Raw genomic sequence first — 27,453 nt, forward strand, 5'->3', positions numbered from 1 at the left:
TCATCTGTGTCACCTTCGGGGTGTTTTAGGTGGCCTCTGTGTGTTATGTGCTTGCATGTCTCTAAGCTCAGATATGCATACGTGTATTGATGCCTGTGAATGTATTCACGTGTGCTCATGCTGTTAATTCATTAACATTGCTACTGCCACTGTTCTAAAATACAATGCGGAGCAAAATCCAGGCTTTTCTGAGCTCACTTAGGGTGGGGGTGGGGAGACAGGGGCATGAGTCCAATCATTATCCACCAGAGGGGGTTGGGCGTCTTGGAGGAGAGGCTCGCGGTGTGCCCAGGGCCTTTAAGGTTTATCCCAGGTGCATCTTTGTGCTTTGCATACACACGTTTGTGGGCCCACCTGCATGTGTCCATGCACACCCAGTCTGTGTATCCGCGCTTGCCCAGTCTGTGTGTCCATGCACGGCTGCATCACCCGTGCACACGTGCATTGCATCATGGTATTGCCCACATGTGCCTGCAAGGCATTGTGGGTCCGGGTCCAGCCTGGCGCCCCCTGCAGAGGCCTGTGACTGCCTTCCTGGGGGGCCCAGGACTCTCACCCAGGGCCCTTCCCTGCAGCTGGAGCAGGCTGTGCGGCTGGAGTCTGGGGAGCTGGAAACACAGGAGCCCAGGGGGCTGGCACGGCAGAGCGTGGAGCTGCGGAGGCAGCTGCAGGAGGAGCAGGCCTCCTACCGGCGCAAGCTGCAGGCCTACCAGGAGGGCCAGCAGCGGCAGGCCCAGCTCGTGCAGCGGCTGCAGGCCAAGGTCAGGGCCACCCACTCCTGCTCCTGCCCACCCTTGCGCTCACTTGGCCCGGCCCCCATGCCCCCTGGGGCTGACCGGCCACTCTCCACCCATCCCCAGATCCTCCAGTACAAGAAGAAGACCTCGGAGCTGGAGCAGCAGCTGCTGGAGAGAGCTGCGGAGCTGGGGCAGCAGCGGCTGAGGGTGGGTGCCGGGCTGTGGCAGGGCAGACGCTTCCCTCCATGTTGCCCAGCCTAATGCCCCCGCTTCTCCCACCTAGGCCACAGAGCACAGCCATGACCTAGAGAGCGCCCTCATCCGCCTGGAGGAGGAACAGCAGAGGTGGGACACAGCGGGGGATAGCATGTGGCTGGCAGGGCTGTCCTCTCTGGCCATGCACCCACTGGTCCCTTTTCCCCCACCCAGAAGCGCCAGCCTGGCCCAGGTGAACTCTATGCTCCGAGAGCAGCTGGACCAGGCGAACTCGGCCAACCAGGCTCTGAGTGAGGACATACGCAAGGTGACCAGTGACTGGACACGCAGCCGCCAGGAGCTGGAGCAGCGGGAGGCAGCGTGGAGGCGCGAGGGAGAGGTGGGCACCGGGGAGCTGACCCGAGGGGAACAGCCTATGGGGGCGGGGGCGGGGGCGGGGGAGGGGGGGAGGGGGAGGGGGAGGGGGAGGGAGGGCCCTGCTGGTCAGGTGAGCCCTTTAGTAGAGGTAAATGGTTGTCATAATAATAGCCTTGATTAGCACATACCACGTGCCAGTGCCAGGCAGGCGATTTCTCCTCTGTTCCTCATGGTAACCATATGTGGAAAGTGTCATCATCCTCCTTCTAAAGAGAGGTTGGATAGCTGCCCAGTCATGCAGCTGGCTGGCAGCTGGGATGCAAACCTCGGTCCCCAGCGCTTTCTGCCCTCCCTCACTGCTGCTTGCAGTCCGTGGAGGCTTTGAAATCCAGCTCCCCGAGCCAGCGGGAGGCTTGAGCTGGTGACCATACAGCTCCGGCACAGCCCTGTATGCGGGCCCAGAGCCGGCCCCCTGGGAGCCTCCGGGGTGGTCAGAGCTGGGGCAGGAAGTGGGCCGGCCCCCGCTCCAGCCCCTCACTCAGCCCCTCTGCCCTCCAGTCTTTCAACGCCTACTTCAGCCAGGAGCACAGCCGCCTGCTTCTCCTGTGGAGGCAGGCTGTGGGGGCCCGACGGCTGCTCAGCGAGGTGAAGATGTCCACCGAGAGGTGAGGAGGCCTGGCCGGCGGAGGGGCGGCTCGGGGAGACGCTGCAGCAGCTGGGAGACAACCCTGCTTTGCACACTGAATTCAACTCAACTCAGTTGAACTTCGGTCCGACCCAAAACACCTACCGTGTGCCGGGCCCTACGGAGATGCAGAGGCAACTAGTAATAATTAACTCTTACCAAGATCATGGCGGTCACTTAGTATTTACTTAATGTACTTGCTAAATTGGCTATTTATGACCAAATGACTAAGGCTAAATACTAAATACTATTTGGTATTTACTAAATTTACTGTTTCCTAGTCATTACCAGTAAATAGTAAAGGTTTACTAGGTGTTTGCTCTGAGCTAGGCTCTTTGTACATTTTATTTCATCTCATATCCACAGTGTCCCTATGAGGTAGGAACTGGAATGATCCCCATTTTACAGATGAGGACACTGAGGCTCAGAGAGGTAGAGTGACCTTCCCAAGGTCACACAGCAGTAAGTAAGTGGCTGAATCAGGATTTGCAGTTCCTGCTTTTAATCTACTATGATATTCAGCTTCTGCTAACAAGGACCTCACAACCTCTAGGGAATTCCCTGGCGGTCCAGTGGTTAGGACTCCACACTTTCACTGCCAAGGGCCGGGGTTCAATCCCTGGTCGGGGAACTAAGATCCCACAAGCCGTGTGGTGTGGCCAAAAATTAAATTAAATTAAATTAAATTTTTTAAAAAAGGAACTTGCAACCTCTAGACTGAGGAAGTGAGTGGTTAGAGACGTGAGAGTGGAACAGAAAGGATGTCCTGGATGCTCAGAAAACTGGGAGGGGTGGAGAGGTCAGAAAAATGCTTCATTGAGGAGGTGGAATTTGCTCTGACCCCAAGGGATGGGCGGGGTTTTAACTGGCAGAGCTGAGGGCGCCCCAGGCAGAGCAGCAGAAGCAAAGGCTTGGAGGTGCGAGAAAATGGCAGCCAGTGGGGTTGAAGCAAAAGGCAAGTGAAAGGAGGTCAGGTTGGAAAAGAGCCTCAAAGGCCTCCTGCCACAGGGGACTTGGTCCTGCTTGGTCTTTGGGCAGGTGAGGCTGCAGAGGGGAGAGCCTAGAGGCAGGCCGAGCAGTTTGTTTCCTTTTGTGCCTTAAACATTTGTTTGAGCGATGATCTTTTGTTGAGATCATCTACTCTTCTCTCAGTATCCAAATTTCCAGCTGACTCATCAGTGTCACTGATGGTGTTTCTTCACTTTTTGTCTTTAAAATTGTTTGAATCAGGATCCATAGATGTTCACAAAGTGTGATTGGCTGATTTGTCTTCTAAGTCTCTTTTATTTGTTCAGGAAACCGGGACAGTCGTCCTTAGAGATTCCCACAGTCTGGATTCTGTGGTGTCCTTTAACACCTTTAACAGGGTTGTGCCCTGTAAATTGGATGTTGGATTTAAGGCTTGATCAGATTCAGGTTCGGGTTGTTGTGTTTTGTTTTGACAAGACTTCTTCATAAGCGCCGTGTGTACTCTCTGCCATCAGGAGCCTCTGTCTGTGCGTTAGCAGCCCTTGACGCTCAATGCCAAGGTCCAGACATTCGTCAGAGGCTGCAGAATCATGATTGTCTCATTCTGTCACTTCTTCACGTATTAACTGGAATTCTTCTATAATAAGGCACTTCCTCTTCTTACCGTTAGGTACCCAGTGGTACAGTTCATTCAGGAAAGGGGAGGATTTAACCTATTTGATATATTTAAAATACCTAATTTTTAATTAGCATTTAAAATGTTAACATCTTGCTTTTGAATAACTCACACATGCACAAGGTTCAAATTTCAAAAGGGTGTATGGTGAAAACTCAACTCTTCCTGCTGCCTCTGACCCAGACACTCAGGCTCATTTTTTTTTTTTTTTTTTTTTTTGCGGTACGAGGGCCTCTCACTGTTGTGGCCTCTCCCGTTGCGGAGCACAGGCTCCGGACGTGCAGGCTCAGCGGCCATGGCTCACGGGCCCAGCCGCTCCGCGGCATGTGGGATCTTCCCGGACTGGGGCATGAACCTGTGTCCCCTGCATCGGCAGGCAGACTCTCAACCACTGTGCCACCAGGGAAGCCCTCAGGCTCATTTGATACAAGCAAATACAGCAGATTGTACGTTTCCCCCCCAGCCCCCACTTTTCTTTTATACACTCGGGAGAATTTCATCTTTGCAGTTCTTTTTTTTTTCGGGCACACCGCACAGCTTGTGGGAGTTCCCCAACCAGGGACTGAACCCATGCTCCCTGCATTGGAGACACAGAGTCCTAACCACTGAACCACCAGGGAGTTCCCTTTTTGCAGTTCTTGAAGATGCTTTGTTCACCCAATAGTTATAGCTGGGAATTGGTTCCACATCAGGCTCTAAAGAGCTTCCCCATTCGTTTTTCTTGGCTCCAGAGTATTCCATTGAAGGGATGTATGTTTTTAATAGCAGCTCCCTGCCGAGTTACCTGGTGGCCTAGTGGTTAGGATTCCGGGCTTTCACTGCCGAGGCCCGCATTCAATTCCTGGTCTGGGAACTGAGATCCTGCAAGCCACGCGGTGGCCAAAAGAAAAAAGAAAAGGCGATAGCAGCTCCCTTTCGATAGATATTTAGGTTGCCACCAGTATTTCTTACATGAGCAAGGCTGCAGTGGAGATCCCCTTATACACAGGTCATTTTCCTTGCTCTGGGGCATATCTGTAGGATAAATTCTGAGCGATGGAGTCCGTGGGTCCTAGAACCTATCCATTTATAATTTTCAGAGTTCTTCTAATTGCCCTCTGTGTGGTTACACTCACCCTCCCACCAGGAGTGTAGGGAGAGCCTGTTTCCCCGCAGCCTCACCTACACTGCATTATGTGACTTTTTGTCCCCAGTCTGATAGCGACAAATGGCATCCCACTGTAGTTTTTTTTTTTTTTTTTTTCCCACTGTAGTTTTAATTTACACTTGGGAGCCCTCCCCCGCATCCCATCCCCATCCTGTGTTCTCTACACCAGGGACCTGCTGCAGCTGGGAGGGGAGCTGGCCCGGACCTCACGAGCCATCCAGGAGGCGAGCCTGGGGCTGAGCGCAGGCCTGCAGCTGGCCGAGAGCCGGGCCGAGGCGTCCCTGGAGAAGCAGGCCCTGCTGCAGGAGCAGCTGCGGGACAAGGTGCTCCAGGAGAAGGACCTGGCCCAGCTGCAGGTGCAGAGCAACCTGGACAAAGCCGACCTCAGTGCCAGGTGGGCGCCCAGAGGCACCACGCGAGGCAGACCTCCCCACAGAGTGTACGCCCGGAGATACAGGGAGGAGGGGGCGTCTGTTCAACAGGGATGGGCCCTTCCCCGGTGTGAGTTCAGCCAGTCTCCCCAGGCACCCCGTTTGGCAGAGGGGGAGACGGAGGTTCGTAGGGCTCTTGCCCAGGGCACATCACAAACGGTTCAGCCTCTGCTCCTGAGACCTAGACTAGTCCCAAGGGGTTTTCCCGTGAGATAAAGTGGGTGGCCACCTCATTCTCATTTAGAGATGAGAAAGGAGAGTGACTTCAGGTCACACGGCAAGGGAGGCGAATCCTAGGGTCCCTGCCTCAGGTTTGGGGAAGCATGACGGACACAGAGCTGGTGGGTTTGAGGAGAAGCTGGGTGGGTCTCCCATTCACCTGTGTTGCTCCCCTACCTCCAGAGTGACTGAGCTGGCCCTGACAGTCGAGCGCCTTCAGAACCAGAATCTGGAAAAGGATCGGCTCAACAAGGCCCTCACTGAGAAGCTTGAGGCCCTGGTGAGGTGCAGGGCAGGGCGGGGGGACCGACCAGATCCATGGACACAGGCTGAGGGCTGGGTAGCTTGGGCCAACCCCAAGCATCCCACTCAGACTCAGTTTCACCCCTCATTAATTGAGCACCTAGTATGTGCCAGCTTGAGTGATAAGCACATTCACCTCCTTTATCCCATTTCATCCTGTCAGCAGTTCTGTAGCATGATCCCCATTATACAGATGAGGAACCTGAGGCCCAAGGGGAAATACTTGTCCAGAGTCTCAGAGCCATTAAGCTGGGGAGTCAGGACTTGAACTCATGCCTGTGCCCTGCTAGCCCAGGGCTCTTTCTTTTGGAACTCAGCTGCCTCCCCACCAGAGGGACCCCTCTCAAGGGTACTGCCTGGGTTGGTCATCCTTCTGTGTGGGGTCTGGCCTGGGTTCTACGTCCAGCTCTCCTCCAATAGGCTGTGTGACTTGGGGCAGGACACCACACCTCTCTGGGCCTGGTCTGTTCAGTGAGGAAACTGGGGCCGCTGTGGGGTCTACCGAGCTGCTGGCCCCTGGGCATGGCCTTCGAGGCCAACTGATTGGTGGTAGTCCCGTGAGGGAGACGAAGGTGGGGTTTCTGACTAGGGCAGAGACCCTGACCCCTCTTTGCCTGTCTCCCCAACACCACTCTAGGAATCCCTGCGGCTCCAGGAGCAGGCGGCCCTGGAGACGGAGGATGGAGAGGGGCTGCAGCAGACCCTGAGGGACCTGGCACAGGTTCGGAGCCGGGAGAAGCCAGAAGGGGTGGGAACCCTGGGCAGGGCAAGGCCAGGTAGTCCTGGGCCACCACGACCCCTGGTGGCCTTCAGCTGAACTGCAAGTGGTTGGGGGCCCTGGAAACCTAGGCTGCTGTTTAACACCCCTGCTAGCTCCGCCCAAAATCTGCCACCCCCTGCCCCCCACCCTGGGGGAGTTCCCCGTTGGAGAGGAGGCACTGCATGTTCCCTGCCCATCTGTGAGAAACGCTGAATCATGTCTTCCCAGTAAATGGGAGGCCTTACCTGGTGGGCTGAGGGCTGTGAGCTAGCGGAGGTGAGAAAGTGCTGCAGGGTTAGGGATGAAGCTAGACCTGAGGACCCTGGTGGCCCCACTGCCTCCTGAGGCTTCTTTGCCCAACTAACCCCGCAGCTCCCCTTCTCCTTCTGCCTCCCTAACCCACCCTCAGGCCGTCCTGTCAGACATGGAGAGCGGCGTCCAGTTAAGTGGCTCTGAGCGTACAGCGGCCGCATCGGACGGCAGCCTGCGGGGGCTCTCGGGGGCGCGGACCCCGTCCCCACCGAGGCGCTCCTCGCCCGGCCGTGGCCGTTCCCCCCGCCGAGGCCCATCCCCTGCCTGCTCGGACTCCTCCACACTAGCCCTGATTCACTCCGCTCTGCACAAGCGTCAGCTGCAGGTCCAGGTGAGAAGGGGCCTGAGTGTCCTGGGGCGGAGCTCGAGTCCAGCAGGGAGGGGCTTGGGCAACCTTGATCGGAGCCGGGGTCTTAGGGGAGGAGCCTGAGCATTCAGGCTAGAGTCAGAGCCTTGAGAAACGGCAACTGAGTCAGGACCCATGGAGGTGGCTGAGAGCACTGGAGGAATCTGAGTCTAGAGTGGGAGGGGCTTGAGAAGCTGGGGGCGGAGCCCGGGGTGGAGTAAGAGGCCTGGTATAGGAAGGGAGATGGGGTTCCCACACAGAGCCAGAGAGCCTTGGTGTGTGTTTGGAGGGGGGCGGCGTCAGAAGTGGGGGAGGGGAAGGAGTGTGCTTGGCGGTTTGTCTGGTGTCCTGGGGACTTAGGTTGCCTGGGACCCCAGGGAGATGGAGGCTCAGAGGCCTTGCAGAGGTCTCAGAAGGCTGGTGAGGGCACGATGCAGGGGAGTGGAAACTGAGTCTGGGGGCGTAGCTCCACTCTCCTGCCCCAGGCCTGGACCCAGGCCTAGGCCGCAGCGTAGGCTGGTGTGCATCGTGCGGAGAGCGGGGAGGGTGCTTCACAGGGCTCCCCTACACTCAGTGGTTCCCATATGCCACAGGACATGCGGGGGCGCTATGAGGCCAGCCAGGACCTCCTGGGCACCCTGCGGAAGCAGCTTAGTGACAGCGAGTTGGAGCGCCGTGCCCTTGAGGAACAGCTGCAGCGTCTTCGGGATAAGACCGACGGGGCCACCCAGGCCCAGGAGGATGCACAGCGCGAGGCCCAGCGCCTGCGCAGTGCCGTCGACCTCCTGAACAGGTGCGGGGAGGTCAGAGGCGGGGAGCCCAGAGAATAAGTCAGCGTCTGGGCCTAACACGAGCCAGAGCCTGTGAACATGCGGATTTGCACTAATATGGTCATAACTAGCCGCATGTGTCTGTTCAAATGTAAATTAAGTAAACATTTACAAATGTAAATGTTTGCATTAGCCACATTTCAAGTGCTAACAAGTAGGACATTTGAATGTAAAACATTTCCATCATCTCCAAGAGCCATATTGACACTGTTATTCTCGACTCTGTCTCTCAGAGATTTTGGAGACAAGAAATTATCCACTCTTAGCTGCCTGGTTGTTTTGATTATTTGGGTGCTTGTTTTTTGGTTTTTCTCTTTGTAAATGTAACCACGTAATAAAAAGTTTGAAAAATTGAGGGGAAATAAAAAGATGGGACCTCCTCACAGCTTCCCCTGCTCATCCTAACCCCTGTTAATGCACTGGCTTTGCTTCCGGTTGTGTTTCCTGGCAGTCAGTTTGCAAACCTTTCCAGTATACCTACTATGTGCTAGGCTTATTGCCAAGTGCTTCCTGTGTATTATCTCAGTTAGTCTTCCCATCAAACTCATGCAGTTCACAACTGTTACCGTCCTGAGGTTGAGAGACTTGTCCAAGGTCACACAGCGACGTGGCTGGGGTAGGAATTAGGATTCAGGTCCATCTGACAGCAAAACCAGTGCTTCCCATGCCTTGGAAGGAAAGGGGCTTTTTATGTAGTTGGATTCGCAGCGAACACCTCATTTTTTTTTTTTTTTGTGGTATGTGGGCCTCTCACTGTTGTGGCCTCTCCCGTTGCGGAGCACAGGCTCTGGACGCGCAGGCTCAGCGGCCATGGCTCACGGGCCCAGCTGCTCCGCGGCATGTGGGATCTTCCAGGACTGGGGACGAACCCATGTCCCCTGCATCAGCAGGCGGACTCTCAGCCACTGTGCCACCAGGGAAGCCTGAACACCTCATTTTGCCTTCTACTATTTTTCTTAATTTCATGTCAAATGTTTTTTTTTTTTTAAACTTGGACAGAGTTTGACCCCCACCCTTTTTTTTTGATAATTTTATTTACTCATTTATTTATTTTTGGCTGCATTGGGTCTTCGTTGTGGTACGTGGGCTTCTCATTGCGGTAGCTTGTTGCGGAGCATGGGCTCTAGGTGCACAGGCTTCAGTAGTTGTGGCACACGGGCTTAGTTGCTCCGAGGCACGTGGGATCTTCCTGGACCAGGGCTCGAACCCGTGTCCCCTGCATTGGCAGGTGGATTCTTAACCACTGCACCACCAGGGAAGCCCATGTCGAATATTTTTTCCCACTTACTGCCAGCCTTCGTATCTAATATACCAGTATTTACAGGTTGCCACTTTGAGCGCAGGGGGGCGGCAGTGGAGGATATGATAGCGATCAGCCCTAAGCCTGAGCTAGAAACCCCTGCCTTGGAAGGAGCCTCCTCCCTCCCCTGCCCTGGCTACCATGTGTTGCTGGCCTGGGCAGCAGGCAGTTGTGGGATCTGGACAGACCCAGCTCTATTGAGCCTCCCAGAATTGAGGGGCATAGGGTGCTGTAGGGGGCATTTCCTGGTCACGTGGACTAGCAGAGCTGGCAGCAAAATTGCCCACATGTCTCAGGAACCTAGCCTGGCATCTTCACCTGGTGGGGTAGTTGGAGATAACGCCAGTGCCTCCATCCATTCCACTGGGCCTCCAAGTGGGCTGGTTGGGGTAGAAGGAAAGCTGAGTGCCCTATGCCGGGAAGAGTCAGCTCCAGGGAGACGTGGATGAAATGAGTGGGCCATGCTTAGGGGCAGGAAGGCTTTCTAGAGGCCGGGGCCTCGGAGGATGGGAGGATGTGGCTCCTGGCTAGTCTTCCCCGGTGGGAGTGGCCTCTGCATCCCCTTCAGCTCCCCCTCCCCTTGTCCTGCAGGGAGAAGGACAGCCTAGCCCACAGCCTGCAGGTGGCCCAGCAGCAGGCTGAGGAGCTACCGCAGGAGCGGGAGAAGCTGCATGCAGCCCAGGAGGAGCTGCGGCGCCAGCGGGAGCAGCTGGAGGAAGAGCGGGAGGACGCAGCACAGGACAGCGCACGGACACGCAGGGAGCTCGAGCGCAGGTGAGTGGCTTCTGGCTCCCTGCCAGGGCCGCTTGGATGGGCCATGGGGCTCCCGACTGTCCCTGGGGGCTAGGGAGTACTGACTGTGTCTTGGGCCTTCTACCGTCTCGAGGAGCCTCATGGCACCCCTCTGCTATAGGGTCTTCTCACCAGACCCATTTCAGGAAACTGAGATTCAGGGAGGTTTAGTCATTTACCTGAGATCAGAGAACTGGTAGGAGGTAGAGTGTGGATGATGATAACAACTGGACTTCCCTGGCGGTCCAGTGGTTAAGGCTTCGCGCTTCTACTGCAGGCGGCGTGGGTTCAATCCCTGGTTGGGGAGCTAAGATCTCACGTGCCTTGCAGCACAGCCAAAAAACAAAAAAAACGAATATAACAGTAGTTATATTAACTATATAGCATTAGTATTATTAATTAAGTTAATTAACAATAATATTAATATAACATTAATAATTTTTAAATTTAAAGTTATAATAATAACATCAGTACTTATGTTACTAAGTACCAGGCACCTTTTTTTTTTTTTTTTTTTTGCGGTACGCGGGCCTCTCACTGTTGTGGCCTCTCCCGTCGCGGAGCACAGGCTCCGGACGCACAGGCTCAGCGGCCATGGCTCACGGGCCCAGCCGCCCCGCGGCATATGGGATCTTCCCGGACCGGGACATGAACCTGTGTCCCCTGCATTGGCAGGTGGACTCTCAACCACTGTGCCACCAGGGAAGCCCCAGGCACCATTTTAAGCATTTAGATTCTCTTATTTAACCTTCATGATAACTCTGTGATGTAGGAGCTATTATTATCTCCATTTGGATGAGATGGATGGCGAAACTGAGGCACAGAGAGGTTATGTAACTTGCCCAAGGTCACACAGCTAGTTAGTGGAAGAGCCAGGATTTGAACTCAGTCATTGGGGCTTCAGAGTTAATCTCTTAACCACTTCACTATTTACTTCTGTGAGGATTAGTAACAGTGATGTTTAGTACATTGTGGCGGTGGATATTATCCTTGTTTCCGAAGGCCCTTGGAGAGATATGTCAGCTACAATAAGGACACGTATCCTTTTTTTTTTTTTTTTTTTAATTTTATTTATTTTTGGCTGCATTGGGTTTTCGTTGCTGTGGGCGGGCTTTCTCTAGTTGCGGCGAGCGGGGGCTACTCTTCGTTGCGGTGCGTGGGCTTCTCATTGTGGTGGCTTCTCTTGTTACAGAGCACGGGCTCTAGGTGCGTGGGCTTCAGTAGTTGCAGCACACGGGCTCAGTAGTTGCGGCACGCGGGCCCTAGAGCACGCGGGCTTCAGTAGTTGCGATGCATGGGCTCAGTAGTTGTGGCTCGCGGGCTTAGTTGCTCTGTGACATGAGGGATCTTCCCGGACCAGGGGTCGAACTCGTGTCCCCTGCATTGGCAGGCAGATTCTTAACCACTGTGCCACCAGGGAAGTCCCAGGACACATATCCTTTTCACAACGTTATGAGGCGAGCGTTACCCCATTTTGCAGATGTGAAAACTGAGGCCCAACAGTGGGCTTGGCTGTCCTTGTGGATGAGGCTCCTGCCTTGGGCCTGGCCCCTGGCTGCTCCAGCATGTCTGGCCATGGGAGACTCAGGGTAGGGGAGTGACGTGGGGCACCCCCCCACCCTCTGTCCCACAGCCATAGACAACTAGAGCAGCTGGAAGTGAAGCGCTCAGGGCTGGCGAAGGAGCTGGTGGAGGTGAGGGAGGCACTGAGCTGTACCACGCTTCAGCGGGACATGCTGCAGGCTGAGAAGGCCGAGGTGGCCGAGGCGCTGACCAAGGTGGGTCCCCGTTTGCCACACCGCCACAAACCCACCTCTACCCTAGGCCCCAGGCCTTCTCACTCTGGGCGCAGACTGACCCCTATTTCAGGCTCACCTCTGACCCTGGCCACACACTGATCTCTGATCCCAGCCATAAGTGAACTGACCTTTAGGACTGGTCATATCCCTGCTTTTCCAGATGCTTCTGGGGCAGGGCCTGCAGCTCAGGTCATCCAGTCCCATCTGTGGACACAGGTCCTGGGGTCTGTGAGGGTTGGGGGCACAGATCTTGGTCGGTGCCTGCCCTGCTGTCTGTGGTCTGGGCCCTGAGCAAGGCCACCCTAGACCCCACTCTGGGGTGCCCTCTGACCTCTGGCCGCGCCCCACAGTGGGAGCAGCTTCATTGGTCCTTGCACGGCTCTGGGTGCGCAGCAGCGTGGGCAGCAGGGCGTCTGCAGGGATTTTGTTTCTGTCTCGTGTTCTCATGTTCTATCTCCCTCCTCGTGTCCCCTGCCCTGTCTCTGGGGGCCCTGTCTCTCCGTGCCTCTTCTCGTCACCTCCCTACCTCCTGCCTCTCCCATCTCTCTGCCTTTCTCCGCATCTCTCCTTATCTTTCCATGTCTCTGCACGTCTTTTCCCATCTCTCTCCATCTCTCCCCGCCTGACCGTCTCTGGCCGCCCTGGTCCCGACCCTGCAGGCTGAGGCTGGCCGCGTGGAGCTTGAGCTCTCCATGACCAAGCTGAGGGCCGAGGAGGCCTCTCTGCGGGACTCCTTATCCAAGCTGAGCGCCCTGAACGAGAGTCTTGCCCAGGACAAGCTGGGTCTGAACCGCCTTGTCGCCCAGGTATGTTGTGTGCCAGCAGGCCTTCCTGCCTCGCCCACCTGTCCTCCCCGCTCAGAAACCCCGCTGAGGCATCCCCAGGCCCAGCCTAGGCCCACACCCCGACATCTCCCTGTACACCTCTGTCCCTCTGTCTTGTTGTTCTGTCTCTGACTCCTTCTGTCTGTCTGTCTTCTCTCTCATGGTCTGAGAGGAAAGAAGCTCCATGGGCCCTTCCTTCTGCTCCTCCCCAGTGTCCACACACCCTAGGGCACCGCCCCTTACCCCCGGGAGCCTCCCACGTGCTGGCTGTAATAGGTGGGTGGAGAAGGTATCCTTGGTCCCGGGTGGGACCTCTTCGGACCATGAGGGCCTGGGCTGATCTGGTCACTCGCCTCCGCCTGGCCCCCACAGCTCGAAGAGGAAAAGGCAGCCCTGCTGGGCCGGCAGCGGCAGGCGGAGCGCGAGGCCGCCTCCGCGCAGGAGGGGCAGGTGCTGCTGGAGCAGCTGCGGCTGGAGCACGAGGTGGAGCGGCAGGGCCTGCAGGGCTCCCTGCGGGCGGCAGAGCAGGCCCGGGGGGCCCTGGAGCGCCAGCTCCCGGAGTTGCACCAGGAGCGCTGCCGGCTGCAGGAGCAGCTGGCCCAGGTGGGTGTACGTGGGGTCTGGGGAGCAGGTGGGGAAGGGGTTCTAGGCTCCCGGCCTTTTGCATTCTGTCCTGGGGGACGTCACAGGCTCAGGAGCCTGCTTCCCGGCTGAAATCCAGCCCCACCTCTGCCAGCTGGGGGCCTTGAGCAAGTTACCCGACCTCCCCATGCCTCAGTGGCCCCACTTGTAACATGGGGCTAATAGTTCTTACCACAAAGCGTTGTTCTGAAGAGTATACGGTGTAAGCACTTAGAGAAATGAATCACCACTCAGTAAAGATTAATGATATGATAATTGGTAGAGAATTTTAGAATTGGAATCTTAGACTTGTTGGGAAATCATAGCTGGAAGGGATCTTAGGGTGTCTGTCCTGGAGGGCCTGGCTTCCTGGGAGGGGCCTCTAGGGAACAGACGACACGGTGCAGGGAGCCAGGCTCTAGGTTCCCTTTCTGAGGCCTGCAGCACAGCTCTCCTTTGCTTTCTCTTATACATTCAGCTTTTCTGGACATTTTGGGGTGCAGGAAGTGTTTGGTTGCCACCCAAACTAAGTGATGACCCTTATGTTTGCATGTGCGTGCACTGCAGGTCCAGAGAAGGCTGTGGTTTGTCCAGGTTCACACAGCACATCAGGGTACAACCGGGGCTTGAACCTGGTCTCCTGCCTGCCAGGGCCGGGTCGGGCCCAGGGTCGGGGTGATGCCCGATAAGCAGGCTGGGGGATTCCAGGGCTGGTGCTCACAGCACCGGGGTGGGGCCAGCTCTCCCGGCAGCTGAGCGGGCGGGAGCATGAGCTGGAGCAGGCTCGGCGGGAGACGCAGCGGCAGACGGAGGCGTCGGAGCGGGCGGCCCGGGAGAAGGAGGCGCTGGCCAAGGAGCGGGCTGGCCTGGCGGTGCAGCTGGCAGCAGCCGAGCGTGAGGGCCGGACCCTGTCGGAGGAGGCCACACGCCTGCGGTGAGGCCTTGAGCTCTGCCCAGCCCGCCCTGGGGGGTCTGACGGAGCCACCCCGTGGCCAGCCACGTCCAGCACGGGCCCTCAGGGGCCAGGTCACCAGCTCATCTCAGCCTGGGCTCAGGCTTCCCCGGGGAGCGTGGGTACGGCTGGGCAGGTGGGCTGGCGCCTGGCCCATGGCTGGCCACGCCCTGGGATTCACAGTGTCCTGGGGCCCGGGAGGCTGGGTCCCGGGGCCTCAGGGATCGTACGTGCTGCAGCTTGGAGAAGGAAGCCCTGGAGAGCAGCCTGTTTGAGGTGCAGCGGCAGCTGGCGCAGCTCGAGGCCCGGCGGGAGCAGCTGGAAGCAGATGGGCAGGCCCTACTGCTGGCCAAGGAGACCCTGACCGGTAGGGAGGCCAGGGGTGAGGGGTGGGGAACCCCGGGCTCCAGCCCGGAGCTGGAGCTGTAACCTGTCGAGTTCTGGGGTCTCACCGAAACTGGGATCACTGGCTTTGGGCTGTGGCTGACCTGGCTTCCAATCCAGCCACTGTCCCAGGCCAGCCGCTTCCCTCTCTGGGCCACGGGTTCCTCATCTGACAGTTAGAGGTGATGAGGCTTTGCCAGGATGCGGTGAGAAAAGCATGGCCTTGGCACAGTGCCTGGCTCTGCAGCCAGCGCTGGCTGCTGTCTGTCATCATCAGGGCGCTTAGAGAGTTCTGCGTCTCCGCGGAGCCATCATCAGCTGCTTTTCTGACGACTCTCATTCCCGCCCAGTCTCTGAACTCACAGGTTTTTCTTGCTCAACAAACATTTACTAAGCACCTGCTTGGGCCGCGAAAATTAAGTTTTCCGTCCACGTCCACGTGAGCCAGACAGAACCGGGAAGGGAAATGCTGACAGTCTCTGGTGGACTTCCCACCCCGAGGATAGTTTTTAGATTGTCCCCTGTGGGGTGCACCCTCCCCTGGTCACTTTCTAGTGCTGAGAGTCCAGCAAGTATGCTTATGGCAGTCAGTCAGCAAAGGTGATGCCTCATGGAAAGCTGTGCAGCCTTGGGAGGTTACCTGTGTCCTCTGAGCCTCTGTTTCTTCATCTGTAAATTGGGGATAATCCACGTGGGTGTGATGTGAAGCTGTGTTGTGCTCAGCCAGGTGCCTGCCCGTGATAAGCACTCAGTCAGTGATGGGGGTTCTCATGTTTTTGCTGTCCTCTCCATGTGGGGGGCCCTCCTCATCAGTCACTTCATCCTTTAGATGCCACTCCAGGTAGGTAGGGAGGGGGACAGGGCCACTGGGCCCATGCAGTTGATGGGGAAACAGAGGCCCAGAGAGGGCAAGAATGTTCTTCAAGGGAACTCAGCTAGATACCGGTGGGCCCTCTCCCCTCTGGGATTTTGCCCACATAGCTCACCTGGCCTGAGTCTGTTGGCCCACTGGGAGGGGAGCTTGTTTCTCCTTTCCGTCCCTTCTGTGCAGGGGAGTTGGCGGGCTTGCGGCAGCAGATAACAACTACAGAGGAGAAGGTCGCTCTGGACAAGGAACTGATGGCCCAGAAGTTGGTGCAGGCTGAGCGGGAGGCCCAGGCCTCTCTGCGGGAGCAGCGGGCAGTCCACAAGGAGGACTTACAGCGACTCCAGCGAGAGAAGGTTCAGGCAGCTGGGTTGGGGCAGGCGGTGGGGTGGGGGAGGGCTCTGAACCACTGTCTCTGTCTCCTCTGTGACCTCAGGCGAGTATCCTTCTCACTCTGCATCCGTGAAATGGAACTTCATCTCTGTTTCAGGGGCTCTGGGGGCAGCTGGGAGGATCCATCGGGGACCACTCCTTATCAAACATGCAGATTCCCGGGCCCCAATCTGGTCCAGCCCTGGTGATCCTGATGCAGGGGGTCCACGACCATATTTGGAAAATGCTGATCTCATGTAGAGTCAGAAAGCACTTTAATTTGCTAAGAAGTGCAGTTTGCATATGAAAGATCACTTGGGGGACCAGAGCACATAGAAGGCGAGGGGCCAGGTCACCAAAAGACAGAAGTACCTAAGAACACTGGCTCTGGAGTTACATTGCCTGGGTTTCAACCTGATCTTGGTCAAATGCTGGTTATGTTACCTAAGGTCTCTGTGCCTTCATTTCCCCATTTAAAAAAAAAAAAATTTATTTATTTATTTATTTGGCTGCACCAGGTTTTAGCTGCGGCATGTGGGATCTTCGTTGCCGCATGCGGGATCTTTTTTTTTTTTTTAGTTGCAGCATGTGGAATCTTTAGTTGCGGCATGTGGGATCTAGTTCCCTGACCAGGGATCGAACCTGGGCCCCCTGTACTGGGAGCGCGGAGTCTTAGCCACTGGACCACCAGGGAAGTCCCCCATTTCCCCATCTTGACAATGGGGATAATGATAGTATAATTTATGAGAATGAGGTGAGATGATCCTTACAAAGAGCTTAACACAGAGACTGGCGCTTTGTAAATGCTCCACAATTGCTGGTTGTCATTATTACTATCGTACTGAGATACTCTCCAGAGTGGGCCTCTGGACAGGGGACCTGAGTCCCTCATCTTGGACTGGGCTGCTACTGACAGAGGTTCAGGCTGTGGCTCCCGACACCAGGGGGCGCCATTCACCTTGTACGTAATCTTTTTGGATTTGTGGATAGAATCACTTCTCCAGCAGGTGGCGACAGAGCATTTGAAGCAGAGACTATTTTCACACAGCTGTTAGGGACTAGTGCTGGGGCCAGGCACCTCCCTCAGACCCCAAGTGGGCTCTGCCTATGGGTTGTACCCCCCCAGTCCCCAGGGAGCCAAACTCTCCTGTGCCTTCCCTCATTCTCCCTGCACCAGCAGACTCAGCCTCTTAATGTCACCATGCCTGTACTCTTCTCTGCAGCTATTCTGCCACCCCCAGACCCATGCCCTCTTATTGCTCACAGCTGACCCAACTCCCCTCTACCCCAACCCCCAATCCTGGTCCCTCTTTCACAAGCTCTGAGCAACCCGCTATTCTAAAATTCAGATTGCTCCTTGTCACTGTGTCTTGAGGCTCTGCCGTCTCAACTGTCCTGAAAATCAGGTCACCCCTCCCTAAAGCCCACTGGTCTGGTCTGGCCTGGCTGCTGCCTGTGGCTCTGGCCTCGTCCTTCACCATGTCCTCCTCGTAGTCCAAGCTCCAGTGACCTTAAATATCACAGTTTCCCTGTTCGTCATGTTTCCTCTTTCCTCCGAGTCGTCTCCGGGGCTGTACTCTGGCCTGGGGTTCTTTTCCTTTTCTCTCTACCTGACTGACGGCTGCTTGTTTCCTCCAGGAAACATTCTCTGACCCCTCACCCTCCTCCCCCCGCCCACCCAAAGGCCAGGCTGTTGCTCCTGGCATGTCCCCATCACGGCCCTCATTATCACCCACCCCACCTTGTAGTTCCCTGATTACCTGCCCCACGGCCCTTGCTGCCCCGAGGTTGGCGAGGGGCTGTCTGGGCCCAGCCTCATGGGTCACACGCACGTGGGCCTGGCCCCCAGGAGGCGGCATGGCGGGAGCTGGAGGCAGAGCGGGCCCAGCTGCAGAGTCAGCTGCAGCGGGAACGGGAGGAACTGCTGGCCCGGCTGGAGGCCGAGAAGGAAGAGCTGAGTGAGGAGATCGCCGCCCTGCAGCAGGAGCGCGACGAGGGCCTCCTCCTGGCCGAGAGCGAGAAGCAGCAGGTTCGTGAGCCGCCTCTGCTGCCTGAGGGGCCCCTGTTCTGGGGCTGGTCCCCGCTCAGCCACCCCGCAGCTAGGAGCTAGGAGTCCTTTTCTGGGCCTCGGTTTCCTCACCTTCAGGATGGGGGAGTTCAAGGGGTGTTTGTGAAGCGTCGCTGAGACCCCTGTCCAGCGAGCGGGCCCGGCACGTGGTGGGAGCTTACTGAGTGGCAGCAGCAGTCATGACACCGTGAGCATTGTTCCAGAAAAGCTGACCCACGTTCTCCCATCCCTCCTCCCACCCCAGGCTGGGCATGGCGTCCCCATGACCGCCTCTGAGCAGTCCCTGCGAAGCCCACATGCAGCAGCTGACCCTCCTCAGAAAGAACTAACTCCTGACTTTCCCATAATGTAATGGAGACAGGGCAGACTGCGTCCATCTCCTCTCCTCACCTGCTGCATCACCCTGGGCAAGTCACTTTACCTCTTTGAGCCTCAGTAGCCTCATCTGTAAAATGGGAATAATGAAAGGCCCTGCTTCAGGATGTGAGATGTCCGAGTTGTATCTGTGTCCAGGTTATTGTTACTGCTGTTGTACCCTTTCCTGGGGCTGCCGAGGGGGTGAGCCTGCACCTCTGCCCTGGCTTCACCTGTGGTGGCTCAGTCAGGTCCCCGAGCCCCCAGTGGGCACATTTCCGAGGCCAACGTGGGGGAAAGGCCCAAGCATGCCCAAGACCACCCAACACCCCGAGCCCTTTGCTCCCTGCCTCTGCCCAGGCCCTGTCCCTGAAGGAGTCCGAGAAGACGGCGCTGTCGGAGAAGTTGATGGGGACGCAGCACAGCCTGGCCGCCATCTCCCTGGAGATGGAGCGACAGAAGCGCGATGCTCAGAGCCGGCAGGAGCAGGACCGGGTAGGCCAGGCGGGGGCGGGTGGGCCTCCATCGGAGCCGGGATTGGGGATCGGGGGGGCACAGCACTGCCCGAGGGGGACACGTGGCTCTGCCCTGGGGGCGGCATCCAGGCGGTCGGCGGAGCTTCCCCCTTCCTTGGGAGTCCCCACTGGAGGGAGGTGGCACAGCTCTGCCCTGTGAATGCCCTAGCCTGAGGGAGAGACCGGCTACGTGCATAGCACTTGCCAGGCGTCAAGGGACCAGTAGAGGGCCCGGCAGGCCAGCGTGAGGGGCCGTGTCTAGAGCCGCAAATGGACAGTTCAGTTGGCGCAGCTGGGATCAGTGGCGGTGCGGGTTGGGAGTGCGGGGGAGGAGGACACGGCAGTGCCAAGTCTCAGGAGCCCGTGTGTCCTAGAGCACCGTGAATGCCCTGACGTCCGAGCTGCGGGACCTGCGGGCCCAGCTTGAGGAGACTGCCGCGGCCCATGCGCAGGAGGTGAAGAGGCTGCAGGAACAGGCCCGAGACCTGGGCCGGCAGCGGGAGTCCTGCCTGCGTGAGGTGAGCTGCCTGCCCGTCCACCCACCCGCTTCCTCCTAGGCAGTGCGGCCTAGACGCCGCTGGGAACCCAGAAGCGTGTGTTCGAGGACAAAGGAATGCATGAAAGGAAGCAGGCGGCAGGCGTTAGGCGTTTATTAAGTACATGCTGGGTACGTGAGGGACTTGGGCTCTCACGGAGAGGCTGGGCTGGGCGTCCCTGCCCTCTTGAGGTTGATCCACAGGATGATCTTTTTATTTATTTTATTTTATTTTATTTATTTGTTTTTTGGCTGCGTTGGGTCTTCGTTGCTGCATGCGGGCTTTCTCTAGTTGCGGTGAGCGGGGGCTGCTCTTTGTTGCGGTGCGCGGGCTTCTCATTGCAGTGGCTTCTCTTGTTGCGGAGCACGGGCTCTAGGCGCGCGGGCTTCAGTAGTTGTGGCATGCAGGCTCATTAGTTGTGGCTTGTGGGCTCTAAGAGCGCAGGCTCAGTAGTTGTGGCGCACCGGCTCAGTTGCTCTGCGGCGTGTGGGATCTACCCGGCCCAGGGCTCGAACCCGTGTCCCCTGAATTGGCAGGCGGATTCTTAACCACTGTGCCACCAGGGAAGTCCCACAGGATGATCTTGATTGATGTTTATTTCAGGCCAGAGCACCGCTGACTCCAATATGTTTTGCCCCAAATCATAACTCACACCTGCAGTCCGAGCCGCTGCAGAGGGATGGGGCAGGTGCCCCGTGGCCGGGGAGACGGGGATGGGCTCCTTTCCACCCAGCTTGAGTGGGCCCCGACCCCTGTATGTGGACCCCCGCTGTCCTCACAGGCAGAAGAGCTTCGGACCCAGCTGCACCTGCTGGAGGATGCCCGCGACGGGCTGCGGCGGGAGCTGCTGGAGGCCCAGCGCAAGTTGCGTGAGAGCCAGGACAGCCGTGAGGCCCAGCGCCAGGAGGCGGGTGAGCTGCGGCGCAGCCTGAGCGAGGGGGCCAAGGAGCTCGAGGCCCTGCGGCGGTCCAACGAGGAGCTGCGGGTGGCCGTGAAGAAGGCGGAGAGTGAGCGGATCAGGTGGGGTGACACGGGGGCCCAGCCCCCAGCCCTTCACCAAGCCTCGTCCTTCATTCGCACTGAATGTCATCCCAGGAACTAACTTCACCCCCCATGGTTCTGGGGAAATCGTGCAGATGGGGAGTCTCTGCCCTCGAACCAAGCCCGGACTTGGTTTGTTTTAGGTGACTGTCCTCCCTGAAGGAAGGGGAATGGTGGTTGCAGGCAGGGTTGGGCCCAGACTCTGACCTCACCCACTGGCATCACCCTGGAGACTAGCGTGTGTCGCTGGTCCACCTCTCTCAGCCGAGGGCCTGATCCCCAGCCCTGGAGGGCTCAGCTCAGGAGAGGGCCACTTTGCAGGCAGCACTGGGGGAACCTCTAGGCCAAGAGCCTGCCAGACCCACTCCGGGAATCAGGGGAAGGGACCTTTGTGTAGGGCCACTCACCTACTCTTCCAGGACCTGGGGCTACCTCTGCCCTCTGTCCCCTCCAGCCTGAAGCTTGCCAATGAGGACAAGGAACAGAAGCTCGTGCTCCTGGAGGAGGCCCGGGCGGCTGTGGGCAAGGAGGCTGGCGAGCTGCGGGCTGGGCTGCAGGAGGTGGAGCGCTCACGGCTGGAGGCTCGGAGGGAGCTGCAGGAGCTCCGGCGGCAGGTAACACCCCTGGGCAGTCACTGTGTGCGCTGGGCCACAGCACCCCCTTTTGGGAGCCGAGGTCCCTCATAGGTAAAACCAGGGCCTTGAACTATAACAAGGCTTGTTACCTAACCTTGGTATTAATGGGTGGGCTTTGAGGAATCCTCAGACCCTGAAACCGTGTGTTTGTGTGTGTGTGTGTGGATACATTTGTGTTCACACTCACTCACATTTCTCCAAAGACTGGGTCTGGGGCTCTTGTCCAATTCTCAAAGGAATCTGTGAACAGCAAGAGGTGCAGATCCCGTGAACTAGGTCAGGAGCTGGCAACCTTTTTTTGTAAAGCGCCCAGTAGTAAATATTTCCAGCTTTATGGGCCGTACGGTCTCTGTTGCAGCCACTCAACTCTGCCATCGTAGGGAGGAAGCAGGTCTGGACGGTACCTACATGAGTGGCGTGTGTTCCATTAAAACTTTGCTTATGGACACTGAAATTTGAATTCTATATACTTTTTTTATGATTTAAAAAAATTATTTAGGCTGCATTGGGTCTTCTTTGCTGCGTGCGGGCTTTCTCTAGTCGCGGCGAACGGGGAGCTACTCTTCGTTGCGGTGCGCGGGCTTCTCTTGTTGCAGAGCACGGGCTCTAGGCGCGCGGGCTTCAGTAGTTGTGGCATGTGGGCTCAGTAGTTGTGGCTCGCGGGCTCTAGAGGGCAGGCTCAGTAGTTGTGGCGCACGGGCCTAGTTGCTCCGTGGCATATGGGATCTTCCTGGACCACAGCTTGAACCTGTGTTCCCTGCGTTGGCAGGCAGATTCTTAACCACTGTGCCACCAGGGAAGTCCCCTGAATTTTATATACTTTTCACGTGTCGGAAATATTGTTCTTCTTTTGCTTTTCTTTCAACCATGTAAAAATGAGCCGTTTTTAACTACTTAAAAATGTACAAACCATCCTTAGCTCAAGCCCTTACAGAAGCAGATGACCGGTGGAATTTGGCCTGCAGAATTTTGGCCTGCAGTTTGCAGAGCCCTGAACTAGATGATTTCCAAGCCCATCAATAACAGCAAGCATTTAACAAGTGCCTGCTGTATACTGGGCACTGCCCTGGACACTAAGGGCTCAGGCTTTCCCGCCCTAGAAGACCCGGCAGAACAGGAAACAGCCCCCTTTGGCACCCAGGCCCTGCCTCCCCAGAGATATTGCAGCCTGAATAACAAATCCCCTCCACCTCCCACCGATGTACCCCTCTACCCGGGCCCCCTCCCAACGGGCTGAAGTCCCAGGAAACATTAGGAATCCCTGAAAGGAACTGTGTGCCAGGCTCTTGCTGGGTGTTTTGTGTGCTATGGCACGTTTTCATATTCCCTTTGCTGTAGCACTGTGGGGTAAGTAGGCCTCATCCCCCCACCTGCTCCTCTGGGGAAATAGGGGCCTAGAAACATCCCTTTGATTCTGCTTGTCTGAGATCAAATCCCAGTCTGCTGCTTATGAGCTGTGTGACTTTGGGCAAGTCTCTTCACCTCTCTAAGCTTTCGTCTTCATGTCTGTTAAAGAGGGAGAATGTTAGTACTTACCCCGTTAATAGGAGCAAAGTGCTTAGAACAGAGCTGGACACATGGTAAACACTCCATAAAAGTTAGGCATCATCGTAGAGGTGAAAAGTGACCCAGAGTTCCTGCCCTGCCCTATCTCTACTCTCCACGATAGGTAGTTATGATTAGGTGGTACATTGAGGTCATTGGTGCCCAGGTGCCTGGCGTGGCTCAACCAGGGTGGAGTTATCAGGGGCAGGCTCCCAGTGGATTGGGGTGGTGTTCAATGTATGTGTCCCTAGAGCAGTGGGTCCCAAATACCCTCTGTGCCCGGTTTGGACTGGGCAGGGTATAGGGGCAGAGCTGAAAAGGCTGCCATTGAGCCTGCGGGCACTCTCCAGTACCCTGGGCTAGAAGGGGCTGTGGGTGCTGAGAATGGGTCCTAGGTCCTGCCTGTGTCCACTCTTTCTCACAGATGAAGATGCTGGACAGTGAGAACACCAGGCTGGGCCGGGAGCTGGTGGAGCTGCAGGGCCGCGTGGCACTGGGCGAGAGGGCAGAAAAGGAGGGCAGACGGGAGGCCCTGGGCCTCCGACAGAAGCTGCTGAAGGGCGAAGCCAACCTGGAGGCTGTGCGGCAGGAGGTAACTAGATGGTGGGCAGACTGCCTGGAGGAGGAGGATCCTCAGAGGCAGCCAGGCTGCCCTGGGCCTTCTCCAGTGAGAAGCAATGGGGACTCCAATGCTGGAGTCATTCTGAGAGATCACGCCTAGGACTGGTCCCTGTTCCCCACTCCTTGAGATTCTTCCCCAGGTATAATAATAGCAGTAATAACAACTGTAAGAACTGTGTATTGGGGGTGGGGGGAGCCTTGTAGACAGAATCTTGTTTGATTCTCCCAGCAGCCTCATGATGTAGGTATAATTAGCCCCAGTTTACAGAGGGAACCAGACACTGGGGCTCAGAGAGGTCAAGGGATCTACTCAAGGTCACACAGCCACCCAGGTCTGTCAGACTCCAAAGCCTACACTCTTTTCACTCTGTGTTTTCTGGCAGTGAATCTACTGTGTGACCTTGACTAAATCACTCAACCTCTCTGTGCTTTAGAGCATTCACGGGATAGGGGCTAGCACAGCAGGGGATGTATACCAGGTCCTTGTGTAGGTCTTGTCATCCAGGAGGTGTTCCATAGATGGTCTCCATTGAAACTGATGACTGTGAGAGGTTGACTCATTCTCGGAACCAGAGGGGTATGTGTGAGTGTGTGTGACCATGCACTTCACTGGTAAATAATTTTTTACTACCTCCCCTCATTGTGGGATTTATTGATAAATTATGTGTACCGAGAGGCAGTGTGGCCTAGTGGTTAAGAGAAAAGGCTCTGGAGCCAGGGTGCCTGGCTTTGAATCCTAGCTCTCAGTTTACTAGCTGTGTGGCCTCCGGCAAGTTACATAACTGCCCTGTGCTCAGTTTCCTCATCTGTAAAATGGGGATGATTTATAGTGGTAATTAGAGTTGATTTTTTTGAGGGGAAAGTACTTAGTGCCTGGCACTAATAATTCCTATCTGTGTAAGCATTAGCTGTGAGCTTATTACTAATAAACTGTGTACATTGCAAGGCATATACACAGAAGAAAGAGGTAAACAAATTCTAATAGTTTCCTTCCATACTCCCATGATGTTCCTGCATGTCCTGCCTGGGTGGAGACCATTAACGAAACAGGAGTTCTGCAAGCCACTTTCGGGCCCGTGCGCTCCAGGCTGAGCCTGGGAGGGTGGGTGTCGGGTTGAGGGGCGGCCTTGCTGACCCCCACCTCCCGGCCTTGCCCCCTCACCCCAGCTCCAGGGAGCCCAGCGGAAGCTGCAGGAGCAAGAGGGCGAGTTCCGGACCCGCGAGCGAGGCCTGCTGGGCTCCCTGGAGGAGGCACACAGCGCCCAGAAACAGCAGTTGGACCATGCCCGCAGCCTGGAACTGAAGCTGGAGGCCGCCCGGGCCGAGGCTGCGGAGCTGGGGCTGCGACTGAGCGCGGCCGAGGGCCGGGCTCAAGGCCTGGAGGCCGAGCTGGCCCGCGTGGAGACGCAACGGCGCGCAGCGGAGGCCCAGCTGGGGGGCCTGCGCTCAGCCCTGCGCCGGGGCCTGGGCCTCGGTGGTGTGTCCAGCCCTCCCCCGCGGTCCGCGCCCGTCTCTCCTAACCGGAGCGCGCCTGCTGGAGGTGAGAGAGCTCGGTGGAGAAGGGGAGGGTCACTGGGCGGGCCTCGCAGAACCTCCGCCCCTACTCCGCCCCCATGTCCAGTTCTGTCCCGCCTACGAGGCCGCCCTTGGCCTGGTCCGCCCCGCCCCTCTTTTGATGACCAGTCTCAAACCCCGCCTCTTCAGCTAGTTCCTTGCTGAGACCCGCCTACCTGCGCCCCCCACCCCCCTTACATCACTTTCTGGCCCTTCGCTGGGCCACGCCCCTCTCGAGCCCAGTCTCTGTCCTGCCGCTCACCCAGGCTGATCTGCGCACAACATAGCTTCTTTTTAAAGGGAGTAGAGGGTGGCGCTTTCTTTTTTCCATTGAAATATAGTTGATTTACAATGTGGTAATTTCTGCTGTATTGCAAAGTGATTCAGTTATACATGTATATACATTTTTAAAATATCCTGTTCCATTATGATTTATCACAATATTGAATATAGTTCCCTGTGCTATACAGTAGGACCTTGTTGTTTATCCGTTCTATACATAATAGTTTGCATCTGCTAATCCCAAACTCCCACTCAATTCCTCTCCCACCCCCCTTTCCCCTTGTCAGCCACAAGTCTGTTCTGTGTCTGTTTCTGTGTTATAAAAGTTCATTTGTGTCATATTTTAGATTCCACATTTAAGAGATTATCACATGGTATTTGTCTTTCTCTTTCTGACTTACTTCACTTAGTATGATAATTTCTAGGTCCATCCATGTTGCTGCAAATGGCATTATTTTGTTCTTTTTTATGACTGAGTAGTATTCCATTGTATGTGTATACCACATCATCTTTTTTTTTAAAAAAAAGAAATTATTTATTTGGTTGCACCAGGTCTTAGTTGCAGCAGGTGGGCTCCTTAGTTGTGGCTCCAGGGCTCCTTAGTTGCGGCTCGCTGGCTCCTTAGTTGTGGCATACCAACTCTTAGTTGTGGGATCTAGTTCCCTGACAAGGGATCGAACCCGGGCCCCCTGCATTGGTAGCATGGAGTCTCATCCACTGCGCCACCAGGGAAGTCCCTGTACCACATCTTCTTTATCCATTCATCTGTCGATGGACATTTAGGTTGTTTCCATGTCTTGGCTATTGTGAATAGTGCTGCTATGAACATAGGGGTGCATGTATCTTTTTCCATTATATTTTTGTCTGAATATATGCCCAGGAGTGGGATTGCTGGGTCATATGGCAGCTCTAGTTTTAGTTTTTTGAGGACCCTCCATACTGTTTTCCATAGTGGCTGGGGGTGCTGCTTTTTAATGCCCTTAACTCCTCTGAGTCTTTGAGTCTCCACCCTTTCTAATTGACCCCTGCCCTCTCTCCATCAGCACCTCATCCTCTTCATTCTCTTGTCGCTGGCTCCACACCCCTCCATACCAGAACTGTGACCCCCATATCTACCCCAGAAAGATACACATTCAGCCCAACCCCCTTTCCAGGAACTTCTTCAGAAGAGATCCTCCCACCCGCACCTGCTCCCAAGGCCCAGGGGATGACTCTGGGAAAATCAGCACTGTGTTTCAGCGGGTGCAAGCAGCCTTTTAGGGAGCATTCGTCTTGTCTCGGCCTGACCCCAATCTCACCTTGATTCCTAGGGCCTAGAATAGAACCTGTGGAATCTTAGAACGGTGGGAAATTTCACTATGAGATATTGAGTTGTTGCCTCTTCAAATCCACGGATTTAGCCCCAGGATTGCATTCGTTCATTCAGTTCTGCTATTTGTTAAGCACATACTATGTGCCCAGTACAGTTGAAGCACTGGGGATGGAGTGGTAAACAAAACTGACAAGCATTTCTGCTTCTATGGAGCTTATGGTCTAGGTATGGGAGTAGCAGACAATAAAAGTGCTATATAAATTAAATATAGAATGTATTGGGTGGTGGTAGGAGCTGGAAAATAGGTAAGGAAAAATAAGTCAAGGGATATTGCTGGTGAGAATGTAAAACGGTGCAGCCCCTTTGGAAAACAGTTCGGCAGTTCCTCAAAAAACTAAAACTTAGAATTACCGTCTGACCTAACAATTCCACACCTAGGTATATACCCAAAAGAATAGGCACTTGAATAGATATTGTCCACCAGTGTTGGTTGTAGCATTATTCACAGTAGCCAAAATGTGGAAGCAACCAAAGTGTGAGTCGGCAGGTGAGTTGATCATGTGATACCATTATTATTCAACCTTGAAAAGGAGTGACATTTTGATACGTGTTACAACATGGGTAAACTTTGACAACGTTATGCTAAGCGAAATAAGCTACTCACAAAAGGACAAATATAGTATGATTTTACTTATATGAAATATTTAGAATAGACATTCATGGAGACAGAAAGAGTGTAGAGGTTACCAGGGTATAAGGGGGTGTGAGGAGGGGAGAATTAAGAGTTACTGCTTACTGGTTACAGAGTTCGGGGTTGTATTAGTCTGCCAAGGCTGCTGTAACAAAGTACCACAAACTGAGTGGCTTAAACAACAGAAATTTATGTCTCGGGGTTCTGGAGCCAGAAGTCCAAGGTCAGGGTGTCTACAGGGCCATGCTTCCCCTAAAGGCATTAGGGAAGAATTTGTTCCAGGTTTCCTAGCTTCTGGTAGTTCCTTGACTTATGGCAGCATAACCCCAGTCTTCACACGGAGCTCTCCTTGAGTGTGTGTCTCAATTCCCCCTTTTTATAAGGACACCGATCATACTGGAT

General features: G+C 55.7%; 1 protein-coding gene across 1 annotated transcript in view; it reads left to right on the plus strand.

The window, feature by feature from the left end:
* CROCC (ciliary rootlet coiled-coil, rootletin) overlaps positions 1 to 27,453 on the plus strand; it is a 46,913-nt gene that overhangs the window by 10,148 nt on the left and 9,312 nt on the right. Inside the window, exons 4-27 of the mRNA XM_060015211.1 lie at positions 576 to 761; positions 861 to 944; positions 1,021 to 1,082; positions 1,167 to 1,332; positions 1,869 to 1,975; positions 4,957 to 5,181; positions 5,621 to 5,717; positions 6,378 to 6,461; positions 6,910 to 7,143; positions 7,752 to 7,951; positions 9,880 to 10,062; positions 11,714 to 11,858; positions 12,539 to 12,685; positions 13,076 to 13,306; positions 14,065 to 14,258; positions 14,516 to 14,643; positions 15,712 to 15,881; positions 17,747 to 17,926; positions 18,680 to 18,814; positions 19,209 to 19,352; positions 20,152 to 20,390; positions 20,866 to 21,025; positions 23,016 to 23,183; positions 24,380 to 24,752. Coding sequence (XP_059871194.1) covers positions 576 to 761; positions 861 to 944; positions 1,021 to 1,082; positions 1,167 to 1,332; positions 1,869 to 1,975; positions 4,957 to 5,181; positions 5,621 to 5,717; positions 6,378 to 6,461; positions 6,910 to 7,143; positions 7,752 to 7,951; positions 9,880 to 10,062; positions 11,714 to 11,858; positions 12,539 to 12,685; positions 13,076 to 13,306; positions 14,065 to 14,258; positions 14,516 to 14,643; positions 15,712 to 15,881; positions 17,747 to 17,926; positions 18,680 to 18,814; positions 19,209 to 19,352; positions 20,152 to 20,390; positions 20,866 to 21,025; positions 23,016 to 23,183; positions 24,380 to 24,752 — 4,042 coding nt within the window. The remainder of the gene's footprint in view (positions 1 to 575; positions 762 to 860; positions 945 to 1,020; positions 1,083 to 1,166; positions 1,333 to 1,868; positions 1,976 to 4,956; positions 5,182 to 5,620; positions 5,718 to 6,377; positions 6,462 to 6,909; positions 7,144 to 7,751; positions 7,952 to 9,879; positions 10,063 to 11,713; positions 11,859 to 12,538; positions 12,686 to 13,075; positions 13,307 to 14,064; positions 14,259 to 14,515; positions 14,644 to 15,711; positions 15,882 to 17,746; positions 17,927 to 18,679; positions 18,815 to 19,208; positions 19,353 to 20,151; positions 20,391 to 20,865; positions 21,026 to 23,015; positions 23,184 to 24,379; positions 24,753 to 27,453) is intronic.

The sequence above is a fragment of the Delphinus delphis genome, chromosome 1, assembly GCF_949987515.2.
Source record: "Delphinus delphis chromosome 1, mDelDel1.2, whole genome shotgun sequence".
Lineage (NCBI taxonomy): Eukaryota > Metazoa > Chordata > Mammalia > Artiodactyla > Delphinidae > Delphinus > Delphinus delphis.